The sequence below is a fragment of the Medicago truncatula genome, chromosome 5, assembly GCF_003473485.1.
Source record: "Medicago truncatula cultivar Jemalong A17 chromosome 5, MtrunA17r5.0-ANR, whole genome shotgun sequence".
Lineage (NCBI taxonomy): Eukaryota > Viridiplantae > Streptophyta > Magnoliopsida > Fabales > Fabaceae > Medicago > Medicago truncatula.
The window spans coordinates 30,982,622-31,000,597 of NC_053046.1; the positions used below are offsets into that span (position 1 = coordinate 30,982,622).

General features: G+C 32.2%; 4 protein-coding genes across 5 annotated transcripts; 3 read left to right on the forward strand and 1 right to left on the reverse strand.

Moving 5' to 3' along the window:
• The first annotated feature begins 680 nt into the window (after positions 1-680).
• On the forward strand, positions 681-3,540 carry LOC11410613 (cytochrome P450 86A1). Its single transcript, XM_003615558.4, has 2 exons — positions 681-1,392; positions 2,441-3,540. Exons 1-2 carry the CDS (start codon positions 719-721, stop codon positions 3,297-3,299), a joined length of 1,533 nt encoding a protein of 510 aa, XP_003615606.1. The 5' UTR covers positions 681-718; the 3' UTR covers positions 3,300-3,540.
• Positions 3,541-4,510: 970 nt separating this feature from the next.
• LOC11410614 (transcription factor MYB119) lies at positions 4,511-6,664 on the reverse strand. The gene is made up of 4 exons (XM_024784930.1): positions 6,273-6,664; positions 5,957-6,083; positions 4,778-5,059; positions 4,511-4,651 (listed from the first exon to the last, which is right to left on the reverse strand). Exons 1-4 carry the CDS (start codon positions 6,662-6,664, stop codon positions 4,511-4,513), a joined length of 942 nt encoding a protein of 313 aa, XP_024640698.1.
• A 2,206-nt stretch (positions 6,665-8,870) lies between these two features.
• Positions 8,871-10,877, forward strand: LOC11410615 (probable NAD(P)H dehydrogenase (quinone) FQR1-like 3). Of its 2 annotated transcripts, none has more exons than XM_039834476.1 (5): positions 8,871-9,049; positions 9,635-9,688; positions 9,772-9,865; positions 9,990-10,255; positions 10,577-10,802. In XM_039834476.1, the coding sequence occupies exons 2-5, from the start codon at positions 9,663-9,665 to the stop codon at positions 10,800-10,802; spliced, it is 612 nt and encodes a 203-aa protein (XP_039690410.1). In that variant the 5' UTR covers positions 8,871-9,049; positions 9,635-9,662. The 2 variants fall into 2 exon arrangements, with proteins under 2 accessions (XP_039690410.1, XP_003615608.1); XM_003615560.4 differs by having other exon boundaries at positions 8,872-9,049; positions 9,628-9,688; positions 10,577-10,877.
• A 901-nt stretch (positions 10,878-11,778) lies between these two features.
• LOC11416534 (UDP-glycosyltransferase 71K1) lies at positions 11,779-13,436 on the forward strand. The gene has a single exon (XM_003615561.3). It carries the CDS (start codon positions 11,848-11,850, stop codon positions 13,357-13,359), a length of 1,512 nt encoding a protein of 503 aa, XP_003615609.2. The 5' UTR covers positions 11,779-11,847; the 3' UTR covers positions 13,360-13,436.
• The last annotated feature ends 4,540 nt before the right edge of the window (positions 13,437-17,976 follow it).

Genomic DNA, 17,976 nt, shown 5'->3' on the forward strand with positions numbered 1-17,976 from the left:
CATAAAAAAAAACCACGGCTTATCGTATTTCAATCTGCACGTCATAATTTTCCCACTTACCTTCACTCTCCCTTTTTTATTTCAAACCTAATACTATTATTTAATTAATTTAATTAAGGTTATTTCTACCAGTCAAAAGGCATTAATATTTTTTTTACAATATTAAATACTCCTAAATGGTAGCAACACAATTCAAATTCCTAAATAAACACACTCCCAAATGCTATTATTTTTTCACTAGAAAGATATTCAAACATTAGTTTTGAAATACTATCTTGATTAACTATATGACAAATGCCAACTACGTATATATGAAGCTTTAAGAAAGTTGAAGAGTACACACATTAGTAGATTATAAGAATGCGATTGTTTTTATTTTTGAGATCATAAAAATGTGTTGAAATTAATTGGATCTCTTAAAGCTTCATGCTTTGTAACAAATTACTCTAAAAGCAAAAATGTCAAATACAATTTTCATAGCAACTACCCCGTACATATGTTCCTAATAATTCCTATAAATGTCTGCAGATGATATATCCACCTAATCTTGACCACTTCATTAATATTTATACGTAAACTTTCCCCAACAACTCTCTCCTAAACCTTGTCTTATAATGTTTACCAAAAAGAGAAAACCTTGTCATATAATGTCATCCTCATCCCACATATATAATATATATATACAAGAGTGTAACCCTTGTAATCACATCACATACAAATGGAGACCTTCACTCTTCTCCTTACCCTAACAGCTGCTCTCTCTGCCTATTTCCTTTGGTTCCATCTCCTCGCACGAACCCTAACTGGTCCAAAAGCATGGCCCTTCATCGGTAGCCTCCCGGGCCTATTCAAAAACCGGAACCGAGTTCACGATTGGATCGCGGAAAATCTCCGAGCAACCGGTGTTTCAGCCACATACCAAACAAGCATCATGCCTTTCCCTTTCTTGGCTCACAAGCAAGGGTTCTACACTGTCACGTGCCACCCTAAAAACCTTGAACACATTCTCCGAACCCGGTTTGATAATTACCCGAAAGGACCTAAGTGGCAAACCGCATTTCATGATCTTTTGGGCCAAGGCATTTTCAACAGTGACGGTGAAACATGGATAATGCAACGTAAAACCGCGGCCCTCGAGTTCACGGCACGAACATTGAAACTAGCTATGGCTCGATGGGTGAACCGGTCCATTAAAAACCGGCTATGGTGTATTTTGGATAAATCGGTTAAAGATAATGTCTATGTGGATTTACAAGATCTTTTGTTAAGATTAACGTTTGATAATATTTGTGGACTTACGTTAGGTAAAGACCCTGAAACTCTTTCACCGGCATTACCTGAAAACCCCTTTTCTGTTGCTTTTGACACCGCCACTGAAGCCACCATGTACAGGTCAGTAACTCTTACTTATAGTTGTAGACTTATGGTTTTGAATCTTAATTAAGTTCATGTTTGAGCTTATCGTGATTTTGGTAGGATTAATTAATGAGTCGCTTGTCAAAAAAAAAAAAATTCTCCAGTCACATGTCATAATTAACTTAAATTTGCTTTCCGTGTTTTTTTTTTTTTTTAGGGTTTGAACCCTAGACCAATTGTATATATTATGCATTGTTTTTACCAATTGAGTTAAGTTCACGATGATTTTCTTTCTATTTAAAACTAATAAAATCATTTTGCTTTATTTTTTCCTTAAAAAAATCATTTTACTTTATTTTTAAAATTTAATTCATATACGCCGTCAATGTGAATATTTTTTATACTATGAATCAACTCTAAAACAGACTAATCACTAAAATGTTTAACATTTAGCTTAATTATTTCTAAAGTCACACATGATTCACGTGATTTACGTGAACCAAACTTAATGAAAATTAAATTGTTACTTTTATAATGATACAATGTGAATTTTTTTATTTTTATAATATATAATATCAATTAAGAGGAGAGAGCAAGTTATTTCAATCCAAGCATATGTTTAGTGAGTTATTCGGTTTATAATTGACTGAATTTTGTCTACACAAACTTGCTCCTTAAGTAATTTGATCATTCTCATTAATCAATGAAAAATTCTTACGTGAACTCTTACCCAACACATCATTCTTACACTCAACTAATTAAAATCAAACACCTCATTAAAATAATAAAATGAATTAATATCAGAATTTTTTCTTATTATTTTTAATATTTCTCTTTCCTTTTTCCACTTTCTTTAACCGACAACAACCACCCCCACTATTTATGTTTCCATTTCCTTAATTAAAATCACACTTTTTTTAAAGTTAACAACATGTGTCATATTTTTATTGGTTGGATGTAAGAATAATGTGTTGGTGAGAGTTCATGCAAGAATATCTCTTAATCAATGGTTTTACTTCGGTACATGTTGAGATTATAATTTAGTGTTCTATTATTCTCACAAAAAAAATTGCTCAACATATAGGTTCCTCTACCCAGGTCTAATATGGAGGTTTCAAAAACTTTTCGGCATAGGATCCGAAAAAATGTTAAAACAAAGTCTCCAAATCGTCGAAACATACATGAACAACGCCATTTCAGATCGTAAGGAAACCCCTTCTGATGACTTAATGTCACGTTTCATGAAGAAACGAGACATAGACGGAAAGCCAATCAACGCCACGATTCTACAACACATCATCTTAAACTTCATCCTTGCTGGAAGGGACACGTCATCAGTTGCTCTCAGCTGGTTCTTCTGGCTGGTCATGAACCATCCGAAAGTTGAGGAGAAAATAATCAAGGAGTTAACCACTGTTCTTGAGGAAACTCGAGGAGGGGAAAAGCGGAAATGGACAGAGGATCCGCTTGATTTCAGTGAAGCGGATCAAATGGTTTATTTGAAAGCAGCATTGGCGGAAACACTGCGTTTGTATCCATCAGTGCCGCAGGATATCAAGCAGGCGGTTGTGGACGATGTTTTCCCCGATGGAACGGTGATTCCAGCGGGTTCAACTGTTACATATTCCATTTATTCTGTTGGGAGGATGGAGAAAATATGGGGGGAAGATTGCTTGGAATTTAAACCGGAGAGGTGGCTTTCGGTTCGGGGTGATCGATTCGAACCACCTAAAGAAGGGTTCATGTTTGTGGCTTTTAATGCTGGACCTAGAACTTGTTTGGGAAAGGATTTGGCTTACTTGCAAATGAAGTCAGTGGCTGCTGCTGTTCTATTACGTTACCGGCTATTGCCGGTTCCCGGTCATGTTGTGGAGCAGAAAATGTCTCTTACTTTGTTCATGAAGAATGGGCTTAAGGTTTTCTTGCAACCACGTAAGCTTTGAAAAGGGCTGCCACATCAGCTTGGATGAAGGATGTTTTCATTGCAGGGAAGAAATTCAGAGAAGTTTATTTAGAATTTAACAAGATGCATTATTCCCACTTGTGTATGTAAATGTATTCATCTTGTGTTGAAAATTTCCCTAAAAAAAAATCTTGTGTTGAAAATTTAGATGTTGTTATTTCATATTTGTGTTTCAATGTTTTTTAATTTGGATGTTGTTATGTAAAAAATGGATGTTGAGATGTAATGTATGTGTTTTTTACGTATTATATTTTAAATAGAAAAAGATTGTGAAGTAGTAATTAATTAGAAAACTTAAAAAATTGTGAACCCTAATGGTTGTTTTTTATTTTAGTAAAAGATTTAAAGTTGTGACATACCTCTCATCCATTTTTTTCCTGTTACAATGAAAATTGTCTTCTAATCATTTGTTGAAAATAAGCTAAAATAACATTATTGATAATTGTTAAAAGAACATCTTTTTCTATATAAGTTAGAAGATGATCATTTAACCATTAACTACTCATTTTGCTAATTAATCACACGTTAACATGATAAAAATAGCGAAAAAATGGCATATGTTTTCATTAGTATAAGAGGAACCTCCAAGATTTGCAAACATCATACAACATTTGGAAACACCCCAACGGTCAAAAACACCCGCCCGATCTGTGAGTTAGCATAACATAAGCCTTGCTATTGCGAATCATTAAAATCATTCAACATGGGATTCCAATGTATAGAAAACATAGATTAAATAATAAGCTGTAATCAGTCAAAATGACATAAATGGAAAGAGGAGTTAACGTAAAAACAGTAAATTCCATGCAATTAAACATTATTATTGCAGCTAAATCAAATCCAAAGAAAGCAACAAATAGTTTAGAAACGCCTAAACCACAATTAATATCCACGTTAGAAACATCACATTAACAGCTCCACTTATAATAAAAAAAACTAATAGTTTTTATTTGAACTTATTGAAATGCTGAAATGAGAATTCCAATCTTGACCCTCCAGCTCAAAATCCATGTCTTGTTTTGATCCTATGCATATTAAGAAGAAATGGACGAAATGAGGAATCATCATATACTAATAGAAAAAGTTGAAATAATAACAAAGTAGAGACGGAAAAAAAATTACGTCAAATTTTATATTTTTCCGCCTCGAAATTTTTGTCGCTATTTCAACTTTTTCTATTAATATATGAGGCTACATATTCAACAATTGAGAGAGGTAAAGATCATGAGGAAGGAAATTATTCATAGAGGTAGGAGTATCCAAGTGCATGTTGTAATTAGGGTATTGGATTGAATGAACAAGCTCACTCTCATTCACATCATCAACAACATTCTGATTATTATTATCATCCATCAAAATTTGTTGTATGAAGTGTAGTTCATTGGAAAAAGAATCATAAGGTAATTCATTGAACAAAGTATTTGATTGATTTTCTTCAAGGTTTAAGGAAAGTGTTGCATGAGAGGAAGAGGGTATGTTGGTAATTTTTGTAGTGATGAAGGTGTTGGTTTTGATATAGTTTTCAAGTATGTAGGACTTAGGTTTTGATCCCTTGAAATTAGTTTCATTCTTCTTGTTCTTTCTTCTTGAATTTTGTCTTCTTTTTGTGGCATTCCAATGATTTTTTATGGCATTTTCAGTTCTTCCTGGAATCTTCTTTGCTATCTCAGCCCAACGGTTTCCAATTTTGGCATGTGTAGCTACTAATATTTTCTCTTCTTCTTCACTCCAACTATCTTTCTGTAATAAATATAAGTTTTCCAAGGAATTTGAAAGTTACTTAAATTTTTATTGAAAGTAAAATACTAACGAAAAATCCGTAAATAAAAATGTATGTAATTATTTGCGGAGGAAAGAAAACTAAAGTGCATATGAGCTTCAATGAAAAGTTCTAGACTTGTTAGGTTAAGTATGTTTTCGTCCTTTAAAATGTTTAAAATTTGGTTGAAGACAATTTTTGAAAAGTGATATTCTTGTACTTTGAAATATGTTGTTTATGGTTTTTGCGTATCTTGAAAATATGTTGTTTGTTTTGGAAGAAATTAAATTAATTAATAAAGTTGAATTTCACAAATCACAAATGACATATTTCTTTGAATTTCAAGAATCACATATGACATGTTTTAAATGTTAAGGGACAATTTCGTCAAAAAAAAATGTTAAGAGACAAAAAGTATCACTTATCAAAGGGTAGATCAAAACAAAATTTTACATTTTTATTTTGTGCTAAAAAATTGATGAAACCCACATCAAGATTGATTTATATTAACAAGATATATGCTATAACTATAAGAAGAAAATAACTGAAAAAAGACTATAAAGAAAACAAAGAAATTAGATCTCTAGATGTATCAATCAACCTATATATGCGGATGACAAACCTAGATCCTCCCTAAAAAACAAAGATCCTTGAAAATATGAATCTAAATCTAGATCATCGGATAAATAGGAAAATATTATTTCAAGAAATAATCTCGGAAAAACATAGTTGAAATTAAGTTGAAAGCAATTCCATGCAACTATGTAGAAGCAAAATTTATCAATGTGCAAAACTATGTAATCATAGGGTCAAATTCAAGCACAAAACTTGTAATAAAAATTATATGAAATAAAAAAATAGGTACATATATATCGAACCTTAATATCAGGACGCAAATGATTATGCCATCGCTCTCTACACTGTTTGCCAACCCTTCCTTCTAACTTCTCAGCTATTTGAGCCCATTTTCTTTCACCATATTGCTTCACCAACTTTATCAGTTTCCTTTAATCATCATACCAAATAAAACACATTCATAAAATAAAAGTTTAGTATAAATCATATAGTTCTAAATTAAAAAATGGAGCTTTTTCTATGTAAAGAACATTTTTTTTTAAGTTACAAGATATATAGGTATACGATTAAAAAAGAGTATAAGAGGTACTCAAACCCGATATAAGATATGAATTTAACCTGTCTTCTTCGTTTGTCCATTGTCCTTTGATCAAGATCTCAGAAGTCTCTTTCTTAGTTTTTCTTCCCACAATGTTGGTGTTTTCACCATAACCTTGAAGGTCTTTAAGGCACAATGTGGGGGTTTGGTTGAAGTTAGTCCACTTCAAAGCCTCTTCATTTGCTAAGACCCCATCAACAACAAAGCTTGATTGTTGAGTATAATTTGGCCACATAAACTCATGGTTGGAACCATAAGAGTAAGGGAACATACTTGCATTGTTTTGTTGATGGTTAGGGTAGTGAATCATTTGGCCCAATAAGAATCTATCCATCAAAGGGTCATTGACATTTATATTTTCATTGCCAAAGATTTTAACGCCATTAACTCCATGATTTCCTCCTCTTACCATGATTTCAATGGAAATATGAGGTTGAAAGAGAGTGAATCAAATGTGCAAGGACTAGTTTATAGGGATGATTAATGTATTTCTTTATGGGTTGGTCATAAGGATTTTATTAGGTAAAATATTTGGTTGACAAGTAAGCTTCTTCTAAGCCTTGTAGTAAGCCAAATAGTTTAGTAGCAATTGATTATGTTCTTTATCCAAGGTTAGGAATTAATCAAGAATGTTTTGTAACTCCTGAACTTCAATTCGGACAAAAGGAATTATGGGGTATTATTACCCTATTATTCATTTGTAAATGTAGTTTGTATTTTTAATTTTGTTTGATTTATTTAAGGGTTAAATAAGTAAATGGTCCCCTTAAATATACCAACATTTGATTTTAGTCCTCCTAAAATATTTTTAGGATTTTGTTCCCTCTAAAAAATTTCAACCATAAAATTAGTCCCTACTTTTTAATCAACTCGTGTCTAACAGTCATATTTTTTAATGAAATTTTTCAAAAATTGGTAGAATATTATGTCATTAATTACTCCCAAAAAAATAGAATTTTTTAACAAAAACATGAATTAAATATGTATTTTTAAGTTTTTGGTGTTAAAAAAATCATATTAAATTCATATTTTGTTAAAATATTCTATTTGTTTGGAAAATATTGTCGTAATTTCTACCTATTTCTGAAAAATTTCTTTAAAAAATATAAAGGTTAAAGATGAGTTAACTAAAAAGTATGGACTAATTCCTGAAAATTTTTGGAGGGACCAAAACCTTAAGAAATATTTTAGAGGAACTAAAATCAAATGTTTGTATATTTAGGGGAACCATTTACTTATTTAAACCTTTATTTAAATTGAAGTAGTATACCATCTTAATAGACAAGTTATACCAAAAAAATATATCTTAATAGACAAGTTGATTATACTGTAATAAATTAGAGTTATTTTTCAATTATGAGTCATTAGTATATGTTTAAAACATTTTATTTTTTTTCCTGAATGTTTTCCTTTAAAAAAAAAAAAAAAACACTTTTGCCATTAACATATTTTTTGATTTTTTTTTACGGAGATTCTGATATGAACCTCCAAAAAACAATCTAAGATGAACTCTTACCATTTTTAGTAAAATGATATATTTTAATTTTATAATATAAAAAGAGAAAGAGATGTATTTGTCAAAAAAAAAAAAAAGAGAAAGAGATGTAATATTTTATTAAAATTTGTTAAAAGTGACAAGAGTCCATCTTTTATATTCTCTAAAAGTCCATATTAGATAACCCTTTTTATGAAATATAGTTGAACTTCTAGATCAAGCATATTTTTTTGAACCACGAAATATATGTACCAAATATAGAGAGTTGAAGCAGTACTCCACACCAAGATACAGTTAATTATTAGTCAACTACACCAAACACTCCATAGGTAAATTTTGCGTCGGAAATATTTTATAAAGACGAGGGAAAAATTGTGTAGTAATGCTCCCGGTTAGCTAGGGATTTCATAACGCTCTTACTTTTTTTTTCTTTTATCTTAGATAAAATGGTAATCCATTAAAATTAAACTTACACACAACTGTAAGATTACTGATTCGAATCTGAATCACGACGTTTTTTATAGAAGTTTTAGACAGTTGCCAGTTGAGCTGAGACTTCTAGACATGCTTGTTGGTCTATATGGCTAGATGGGGGATGAATAACTTTTTGAAAAACTTTTTGGAGATTTGATAAAAATGGATTTTAATGAAATTGACTATTGGACAATCACAAACAACGAATCAATAAGACTCAAAAATATGTGGAATAAGATTTTATCTTAGAATTGAGAGATTCACGATACAAATCTTTTTACACAATCAATAGTTAATAATCCTTGAACAAGATACAAAACAATACCCAATTTCAAACCAAACCTATGACAATTATCAATTGAAAACACAAAACACATAAATTTGAATAATTGAATTGGTATTGCAATTAATTTTAGATATGTATTAGTAGAATTATTTTACGATGAACCACTTAAAATTATACTTCTTATAGATGAAGATAATGCAAGAGAGGTGATTCAATTAACCAATCTTAAATAAAATTTGTGTTGATATCTTTTAATAGGTGGTTTGGTATTAAGATGATTTATACATAATAGGAGAAAAGATGTGACGAGTATCTTTCTACGTGGCAAGTAACTATCATATTTAATTAACAAGTTTATTTGATTGGCACGTAAGCTTTTAGCTTTCTTTATCCAATTCTAACACTTACCAACAACTGGGTGCATGTTTTGCTTCTTCATCCACACAACACAAGGCTCCATACAAATATATCATCGTTTTTTGTGTGTTGTACTGTTTCTTCGTTATTTTACAACATTAATCAATAATCCTCAGACATCTAAGGTTTGTTTCTACTTTCTATCATCTTTTTTACCTGTATGATTGATTTTCCTAACATCTACATATGATCAATTCTGTTGCTTTTGTATGTGCTTTGTTTTCCAAAATTCATTACTTTGAACAAGTTTAATCTTAAATTTGTGTCCTCTAGCCATACTTTAGGCTTTAGCTGTTCATAAGAGGTAAGTTCTACTATTTGAAGTATATAAATTAATTCTTTGGAGGTTGGTTTGATAGATTATACTTGCAATTTGTTACATACCTTAGTTTTTTAATATTTATTTATCTTTGATCAACGGTCCGATTTTAATATATGGATCATGCTAACAAGTGTTTAAGGGCGCTGTTTAAGAAACCCAGAAAATAAATTTGTCTTAGAATTACAAGTCAACTGTCAAACAATTGTCAAATAATAAATACATCATTTTCTAATACAAAATTTACCTATTGTTGAATTACATTACTTGATGCAGCCAACCATATGCTACTTCTGTTAACTGCTAATCATTTTTAGACATTGTAATCTCAAATTATTCATGATCCTTTACCTACTCTTATTGTTTGATCTTGTTGTCATCAAGGGATTAGTATTTCATTTTGAGTCAACACTTAGAAGATGACTATCACCAAGGTCTACATTGTGTAAGCACATTTTCAACTGCCCCTTTCACAATTTCAGTTTTATGGTTTTATCATAATCTAATGCATCGCATCAATTTTTGTAGGTATTACTCATTGTATGGACATGTGAACACTATGGCAAGAGAAGTACACAAGGGGGCAGCTTCGATTGAAGGTGTTGAAGCAACACTTTGGAGGGTAATTTTTCAACTATCATTAAGAATGTGTTGTACTACTATTGTAAAAGAAAATATTTGATTCTTGTGTAATTCGGATTATTTTAGTCTGAGTTAGTAGTTTGGTTTGAATTTGCTGATAACAGGTACCTGAAATTCTTTCGGATCGAATATTGGAAAAGATGAAGGCACCTCCTAAACCAGATGATGTAGCTGACATTAAGCCGGAACAACTTGTGGAGGCTGATGCTTTGATATTTGGTTTTCCTTCACGTTTTGGTATGATGCCTAGCCAGCTCAAGGCATTCTTTGACGCTACTGGAGAGTTGTGGGCGTCTCAAGCACTCGCAGGCAAACCTGCTGGAATCTTTTGGAGTACTGGATTTAACGGGGGAGGCCAGGAACTCTCAGCGTGAGTATCCTCTTTGATCCCTATCTATCTTATAAATAGTATTTTCCTAATTTCTACTGACATGTAGCAGAATTTCATACATCTGTTTTCAGCACATTTTTCTCAGGACTATGCAAACGCATGAGCTCGTTAGTAGTTTAATCATAAAATATTTGGTTTATTTTTTATGTATCGGTGTCTGTATGTGCCTTATGTTTTTGGCATTAGTAGTGTCAACGTGTCTGTGTTCATGTCGTGTCGGGTGTTTATGTTGGAGTTCATGCTTCATATGCTATATCAACTTGATTTTAGTTCAGTTTCCTCTTTATGTCATGGTTGCAGATGGACAGCTATAACTCAGTTAGCTCATCATGGTATGCTTTATGTTCCCCTTGGATACACCTTTGGAAGTGGCATGTTTGAGATGGATGAGGTAAAAGGAGGCTCGGCGTATGGCGCTGGAACTTTCGCTGGAGATGGAACTCGTCAACCTACGGAGCTAGAGCTTCAGCAGGCCTTTTACCAGGGTAAATACATTGCTGAAATTGCAAAAAAGTTGAAAAGTTAACCTTTCTGCATGGCAAATACTTGTAAAGATGCAACAAACTTCTACATCAATAAAATTCTTGTTCTTAACTCACTATCCTTTTACTAGGATTTTTGCTGCAGAATCCCTCTTTCTCATAAACTCTCAAATTACTCTAATGCAGTGAATAAGAATTACAGCATTCTAGAATTTGTAAGTAAAATGCTCCAAAACAGAATTCTGTTAAAAAAATTATAATTGAATTTCATCATACATACAAAACATTACCATAAGAAAAAAAAATCTATGTTGACTATTGACTGGCGTTTTCAAGTTATTCTGTTGACTATTGACTCATAATTCTTTTTTAACTTCATGTCAATTTTTCTATTTGAAAAATAGTAAATGCAATTTCACGCTACATTTTTTTTCTTGAGTCCTCAGCCCTCCTTGTACTTTTGAGTGTGACAGCCGTTGAATCAGAATAAATAAATAAATAAATAATAATAATAATAATAATAATAATAATAATAATAATAATAATAATAATAATAATAATAATAATACTTTGTTACATTTTGATATAAATTAAGAAAAAATAATCTGCTTTTAAAAGAGGTTTATTTTTTGTAACATTAAAATACAGATAAAACCATATATCTTGTCAAAAAAAGGAAAAACCATTTATGTTTAAATTTATCTTCCAATCAACAAAAACAAATAAATTATCTTTCAATTACTTTTTTTTTTATCGCCGATAAGTAATCCTAATTGAGGTATTGATCGTTGCATTGTAGACATTTAACCTCTTCCACTAAACTCGATCTCCATTGTTATCTTTAACTTACTTTTATCTTTTATAACTTATAGGCATTTAAAAAGTACACACCAAAATTAAACGACACCGTACTTAACATCAAAATTTTAATTTCCATAAATTATTGTTTTGAGAGGAATTTCCATAAATTATTTCTCATTACAAAATTTAACATGTTTAATATTTTTCTCATGCATTGTTTACTCCAAAACATTAGATTAGTCCTGCTATTGTTTTTGTGCAAAGAAAGGTTATGTTGACTATCAATTAATGAAGTTTAATCAAACCTCTATAAAACTGTTACACTACCTTCAGAGGCATCAAAAACTTCACTTACTCCAAAGTCTCTTCTTAAAAGAAGGAAAGAAAATGGTTGTGAGTGAGATGGAGAAGAAAGCAGAACTTATCTTCATTCCCTCACCAGATATTGGCCACTTAGTTTCATCACTTGAATTTGCAAAACTCTTAATCAACACTCACAACAATATTTTCATCACAGTCCTTTGCATCAAATTTCCACATACACCATTTTCAGATTCATACATCAAATCAGTTTTAAACTTACAACCTCAAATCAAACTCATTGATCTTCCTCAAGTTGAATCACCACCAAAAGAACTATTGATATCACCACCATGCTACATCAAAGCACTTATGCACACCCTCACACCTCATGTAAAATCAACCATTCAAACCATTTTATCATCTCATTCAAACCATGTTGTTGGTTTAGTCCTAGATTTATTTTGTCTTTCAATGATTGATGTTGGAAATGAACTTGGTATCCCTTCTTATTTGTTCCTAACATCAAATGTTGGATTTTTAGGATTCATGCTTTCCCTTCAAAACCGTCGAGTAGACGACGTGTTCAATGATTATGATCCTGAGTTGTTGATTCCTGGTTTTACAAATTTAGTACCTTCTAGTGTTTTACCTAATGCTGCTTATAGCAAAGATGGTGGTTATGAAGCCTATTACAACCTTGCTCGGAGAATCAACGACACCAAAGGAATTATTGTTAATACCTTTTCAGATTTGGAACAATATTCTATTGATGCATTATATGATCATGATGAAAAAATCCCTCCTATCTATGCTGTTGGTCCTTTGTTAGATCTTAAAGGTCAACCTAACCCTAAGTTAGATCAATCTCAACTTGATCTTATATTGAGATGGCTAGATAAGCAGCCAAATAAATCAGTTGTTTTTCTATGTTTTGGAAGCATGGGAGTTAGCTTTGGTCCATCTCAAATAAGAGAAATAGCATTGGGACTTAAGCATAGTGGAGTTAGGTTTTTGTGGGCTATGAAATCTCCACCAAGAACTAACAATTATGAAGAGAAAAGATTACCAGAAGGGTTTTTAGAATGGATGGAATTGGAAGGTAAGGGAATGATATGTGGATGGGCACCACAAGTTGAGGTTTTGGCACATAAGGCTATTGGTGGATTTGTTTCACATTGTGGATGGAATTCTATTTTGGAAAGTATGTGGTTTGGTGTACCAATATTGACATGGCCTATTTATGCAGAACAACAGCTTAATGCTTTTAGGATGGTGAAGGAATTGGGATTAGCAGTGGAGTTGAGAGTGGATTATAGAATAGGGAGTAAAGAAATTGTTATGGCTGAGGAGATTGAGAAAGGGTTGAAGAATTTGATGGAGAAAGAGAATATTTTGCTTAAGAAAGTTCAAGAGATGGCTAGGAATGCTGTTCTTTGTGGTGGGTCTTCTTTCATTTCTGTTGGGAAACTTATTAATATTATGATAGGAAGCAACTAATAGTAATTTATTGTTTTACTTTAAAGATGTAGTTTCTCTTATAGAATCAATGAATAAAAAAGTTATATCATGTATGAGCTATTTATACTATCTGGGCACATTTTCAGAAACAAGACTATTATTATACTACTATGAAAATGTTTACTTTGTGCATGATAAATTAATTTGAGCGATAGAAGAAAATCAAAGTGCATCTTCAAAAAGCTTCCAAAAATAACTCAACTTGTTAAGCTACAAACTCAAGATACTGAGGTTTTTGGGTTTGGTTTCATGATAGAGTTGGCTGATGCGAGGGTTTTTGTAACATCCAGACGACTTTAAGCATTGCCGACTGACCCTACAAACCAACACGAGTCTTTTCAGCGTGTTTTGTCCTCATTTGCACGCTTATCGGGAAACTTCTCGGAAGGTCACCCATCCAAAGACTACTCCAAGTCAAACACGCTTAACTGTGGAGTTCTTATGTAATGGGCTACCAAAAAGAAGATGCATCTTGTTGATATAGGTATTACCACTTATAAGCCTTCCTTCAACCATGTAGTCCCATACCTACACGGCCTCAAGATCTCTCTCATTCGGAGTCGTTACAGTTTTTCGATGGAACAATTCCTAATCCTTTCAGATATAGGAAGCATGTTCTTGAGTTCAGATACGCTATGTGAGGGATTGAGCTTTCCATTGTCCACCATGGTATGTCGTGAGTCCTTCTCCATCATAGGGGATTGTGTACCTGCACGTGCTTTGACGTTCAAGTCAGTGAGGGGTTCAAGAGAGTGCGGCTAAAAATATGGTAAGAAATTAATGTGTTATTTGACCCAATGCTAAGCATGGGTATATAATAAAGTGAAAAAGTAGGGTTTTTGGTCGTTAAGCTTTCACCTAGACGGATACAGATGTGATCGTCGGGGTGGTCCTCTACTCTAGTATTGGATCCATACGAGACAGTCAAGATTTGTTGGTCCGAACTAATATCTAATGAAATTTAGGGCGTGTCCATCGTATGATCTCGCCTGCTTCTTGAATCTTGGATCGAACTCGAGCCTAGCCAAAATAGACCTTAGCTCGGTCTTTAAGGTTTTAATATGATTATATATGTGTGTGTGTATTTATATATTTATAATTAACGTCATTTCATATATTAGTCGAGTTATTTTTTCAAAAGTGTAAAATGAAGGCTTATATAGACTTCATGTAATTTCTTTATAGCGTAGCATCTTCTAAAACTAACATAACTTTTTAAAATATACAAAATCAACGATATATATATATATATATATATATATATATATATAGACACACACAATTGAGACAACTCATGAATTAAACTCGTCAAACATTATATAACTCAAGTCCAACTTATTTAATTAATAAACTTAATTTTCAACTTAAATTCGATAAATTTAAAGGTTTGATCTATTGATAAAAACAGTAAGTCTTGACACAAATATTATAAATTCAAACCCTGCTAAAGGAAGGTAGATAAAAAGATCATCGGAAACAACCGATACATCTTTCCCCACTTTAAAAACTTTTTAAGCCAAAAAAAATTCAACAGATTAATTGTCAAATTAAATATCCAACTAAATTCGACCTTAACTTTTAAAATTTGTTAATGAGTGAATGACGGATTAATTGGAAGATAGGTTTTGTACAACTTTTAAAAGTTACACTTGCATTACACCTACAGGCTACAATGTTAGGACGTGCACCACTTTTAAAAGCTACACTTACACCTACAATCCTATTTTATTTGTTTAGCACACCCTCAAAATCTGATTTTGGACCACTCTTTTTGCTACCTCTCTCGGCCAGAGGAGTAGAGGGCTAACCAGTAGGTTTTGTTTTTTTACATAGGCAATTTGCTTTTGATAAAAAAAAATAAATAAATAAATAAAATAAAAAAACTAATATTTGAAACTATTTTTGTTATGAAATAAACTAAATGACAAGATGAAAAATAGAGAAGAAGACCAAAGATAGAGAAAATGAAAGTTTTTGTATTATTCATATTACAAGTGTGTTATTAACTAAAATATGACTCTTATTTATAGGACACAAATGAACAAGTGGATGATCAAAACAATTGAGGACCACTAACCATACATATACATTCACTAATGGAGGTTATAGAAAGGTGGAAGATTAAAGATGAACATCCACTAAGTTTATTATTCATAACACTTTTCTTTGGATGTCCATCACGATATGCTTTGTTAAAACCTTACTAAGAAAAAAACCTTGTAGGAAAAAAATCCTACTAAAGGAAAAATAGTGCAAAATATATTTATTTCTCCTCAACTAAACAACCATCTCCGGTGGGATGAAGGTCAATCCTGAAGTTGAAGTAAATGTCACTAGAAGGGGGGGTTGAATAGTGACCCTTTAAAAATTTCTCTGTACTCTTAGAGAGTTTGAACTCTCAAGACTTTGCTTGGAGTAGGTTGATTAGTAAAACAATAAATAAATATGTAATACTAAAATAAACAAAGCAGAAAGTAAAGAATAGAGTTTAAGAGAGATCACACAGAGAAGTTATCCTGGTTCCCCCAATATGGGTTAGTCCAGTCCCCACAGCTTTTGTGAGATTATCCACTAATTCTTGGGAGTTTCTTCCTCCTCTTTGCAATGTGCAAAACAATATGTATTCTCTAAGCCTCACCAGGCTTACACTGACTCTCGAGCTCTCTCTGAGCTTGAGGCTAAAACAACTATGTATTCTCTAAGCCTCACCAGGCTTACACCACTGATATTATTAGCTTCAGCAAGCTTACAGTATCACTCAAGATTTTACAGGCTTGATGATATACAATCAAAATGTGATTTGATGTTAGGATCTAATTACAACTTTCAAACTTAAGAGAATGAGAGATTGTAGTTTGTAATACTCTTAGAAAGATGATCCGAAAATCTGATTTGGTTCTGTAAGAGTATTTCTGATATTGAGATTGATTGATGAATTTATTGCTTGTAAGTAGGCTTGTAATTGTATTGGAAATTCATGCTTTCTTTGTTGAGAGAAAGCTTCTATTTATAGCCATCCTTCATCCTTCAATATCTGCAACTATTCATTCTTGTGTAGACGCCCTTGCTGTTGAAAGGAATTGCAAAACTGTCATTGTCCCATCTTTTGTACGTTGAGTTTTGAGCTTGCCAGCCTCGGCCTCAACTTTTAACACTAAGATCTTGAGCTCGAGCTTGAGCTTGAAATGGACCAGGAGCGTGTGTGAACAGTGAAAAGTACATGAACAGTGAAAATATATTTTCTTTTTACTACTGTTTGTATCTTGTTCTCCAAGATGCATCATTGTCATTGTCCTTGCAAAGCTTAGTCTCCAAGATACCATTTATAAATTATATTTGCATACTTGGTCACCAAGTCATTGTACTTTATGCCTTTTTGCTTGCTTGCTCATCAAGATACATAATAGGGCTTAGGTCATCATCCTTTTCTTTTCCAAATGATTAGCACATGATTGAAAGACAATTTTCCCTTGCATTTGCGCATGGCTTTCTTTGTGATTTTTTCTTGGATTAAATCATTTAATTACCCTTTCTTGATTAATAATGAACTCATATTCTTCTTGAGAGCTTGAGCTTGAAACTCCAATGATACATGGCTTTAATAATGTGTGAGAATTGGACTTTCCTATCCTTAATAGAATTCACTCAAAAGCACACATTAAATAACCAAATAACATTATAATCTTAATTTTAATACAAGAGTTTGTTTATCATTTAAAAACAAGTTCAAAGGGATTTTTGCTTCAACAAATCCTTCATAGTCTTCATACTAGTTGCTAAAAAAAATTACTTGAAAGTTAGTTTGTAAAAGGTATTCATGATTATCACACGAACAAAATTGTTGAATGTTTAGACCACCACGCTTCTGAAGATCGTACGGGAAAAAGAACTTTTAAAAATATTCTTTTATTCCATCTCCCTTAATGTATCATCTTTCAACCGAGCAATGCACATGGATTATATTCGTAAATGGTTGTTGCATTCATTCTTCTTGAAGACAAACCACAATTTTTTTTTGTTCAATAATAGAAGTCAATAAAACACACATTAATGTTGAAGAACAAAACAAATAACTTGCATATATGATAACATGAATAATCATGAAAGTACGTTATTGTCTTTTAGTAAATATGAAGTATATTTGTTAAATATAAAAGGTCTTTTAGTAAAATATCTTGGGTGTGAAACCCCATGGGCTGGGGACGTATGTTGTTGTCCCCATTCCTGCAGTTTCCTCGTGGAATTTGTTCCCCCATCCCCACGGGAAAGTTCCTCGACTGTGGATTCCCAAATAGGGGCAGTTCTCAAGGGGATCTCTATTTACGAATGTAAGTAAGTTGACATGTTACGGTCAAGCCAAATTAGAAAAATATTAAGCTAGGTTTTTTTTATCAAAGTTAGAAACATTAGAAATAGAGAGACGGAGATTTTTAGGTTATGTAAGCGCAACTCAGTCGGTAGCTGCAGGGACAATGATATGCATGGTCGAAGTTTAAACCTTAGACTCCCCACTTCTCTACATGTTAAATATGTGAGCTCCAAATACTAGGTTGGTTGACCCAAAAAAAAATAGAGAGATGGAGAAATGAAAAACAT

Bases quoted from the DNA above. Each gene is read 5' to 3' on its own strand.
- LOC11410613 (XM_003615558.4), top strand. From the start codon at position 719: ATGGAGACCTTCACTCTTCTCCTTACCCTAACAGCTGCTCTCTCTGCC. The intron at 1,393-2,440 runs GTCAGTAACTCT...CTCAACATATAG, and splicing joins ACTGAAGCCACCATGTACAG to GTTCCTCTACCCAGGTCTAA.
- LOC11416534 (XM_003615561.3), top strand. From the start codon at position 11,848: ATGAAGTTTAATCAAACCTCTATAAAACTGTTACACTACCTTCAGAGG.
- LOC11410614 (XM_024784930.1), bottom strand. From the start codon at position 6,664: ATGGTAAGAGGAGGAAATCATGGAGTTAATGGCGTTAAAATCTTTGGC. The intron at 6,084-6,272 runs GTTAAATTCATA...TGATGATTAAAG, and splicing joins TGGACAAACGAAGAAGACAG to GAAACTGATAAAGTTGGTGA. The intron at 5,060-5,956 runs GTTCGATATATA...TATTTATTACAG, and splicing joins ATTTGCGTCCTGATATTAAG to AAAGATAGTTGGAGTGAAGA.
- LOC11410615 (XM_039834476.1), top strand. From the start codon at position 9,663: ATGACTATCACCAAGGTCTACATTGT. The intron at 9,689-9,771 runs GTAAGCACATTT...CAATTTTTGTAG, and splicing joins ATCACCAAGGTCTACATTGT to GTATTACTCATTGTATGGAC. The intron at 10,256-10,576 runs GTGAGTATCCTC...TCATGGTTGCAG, and splicing joins GGAGGCCAGGAACTCTCAGC to ATGGACAGCTATAACTCAGT.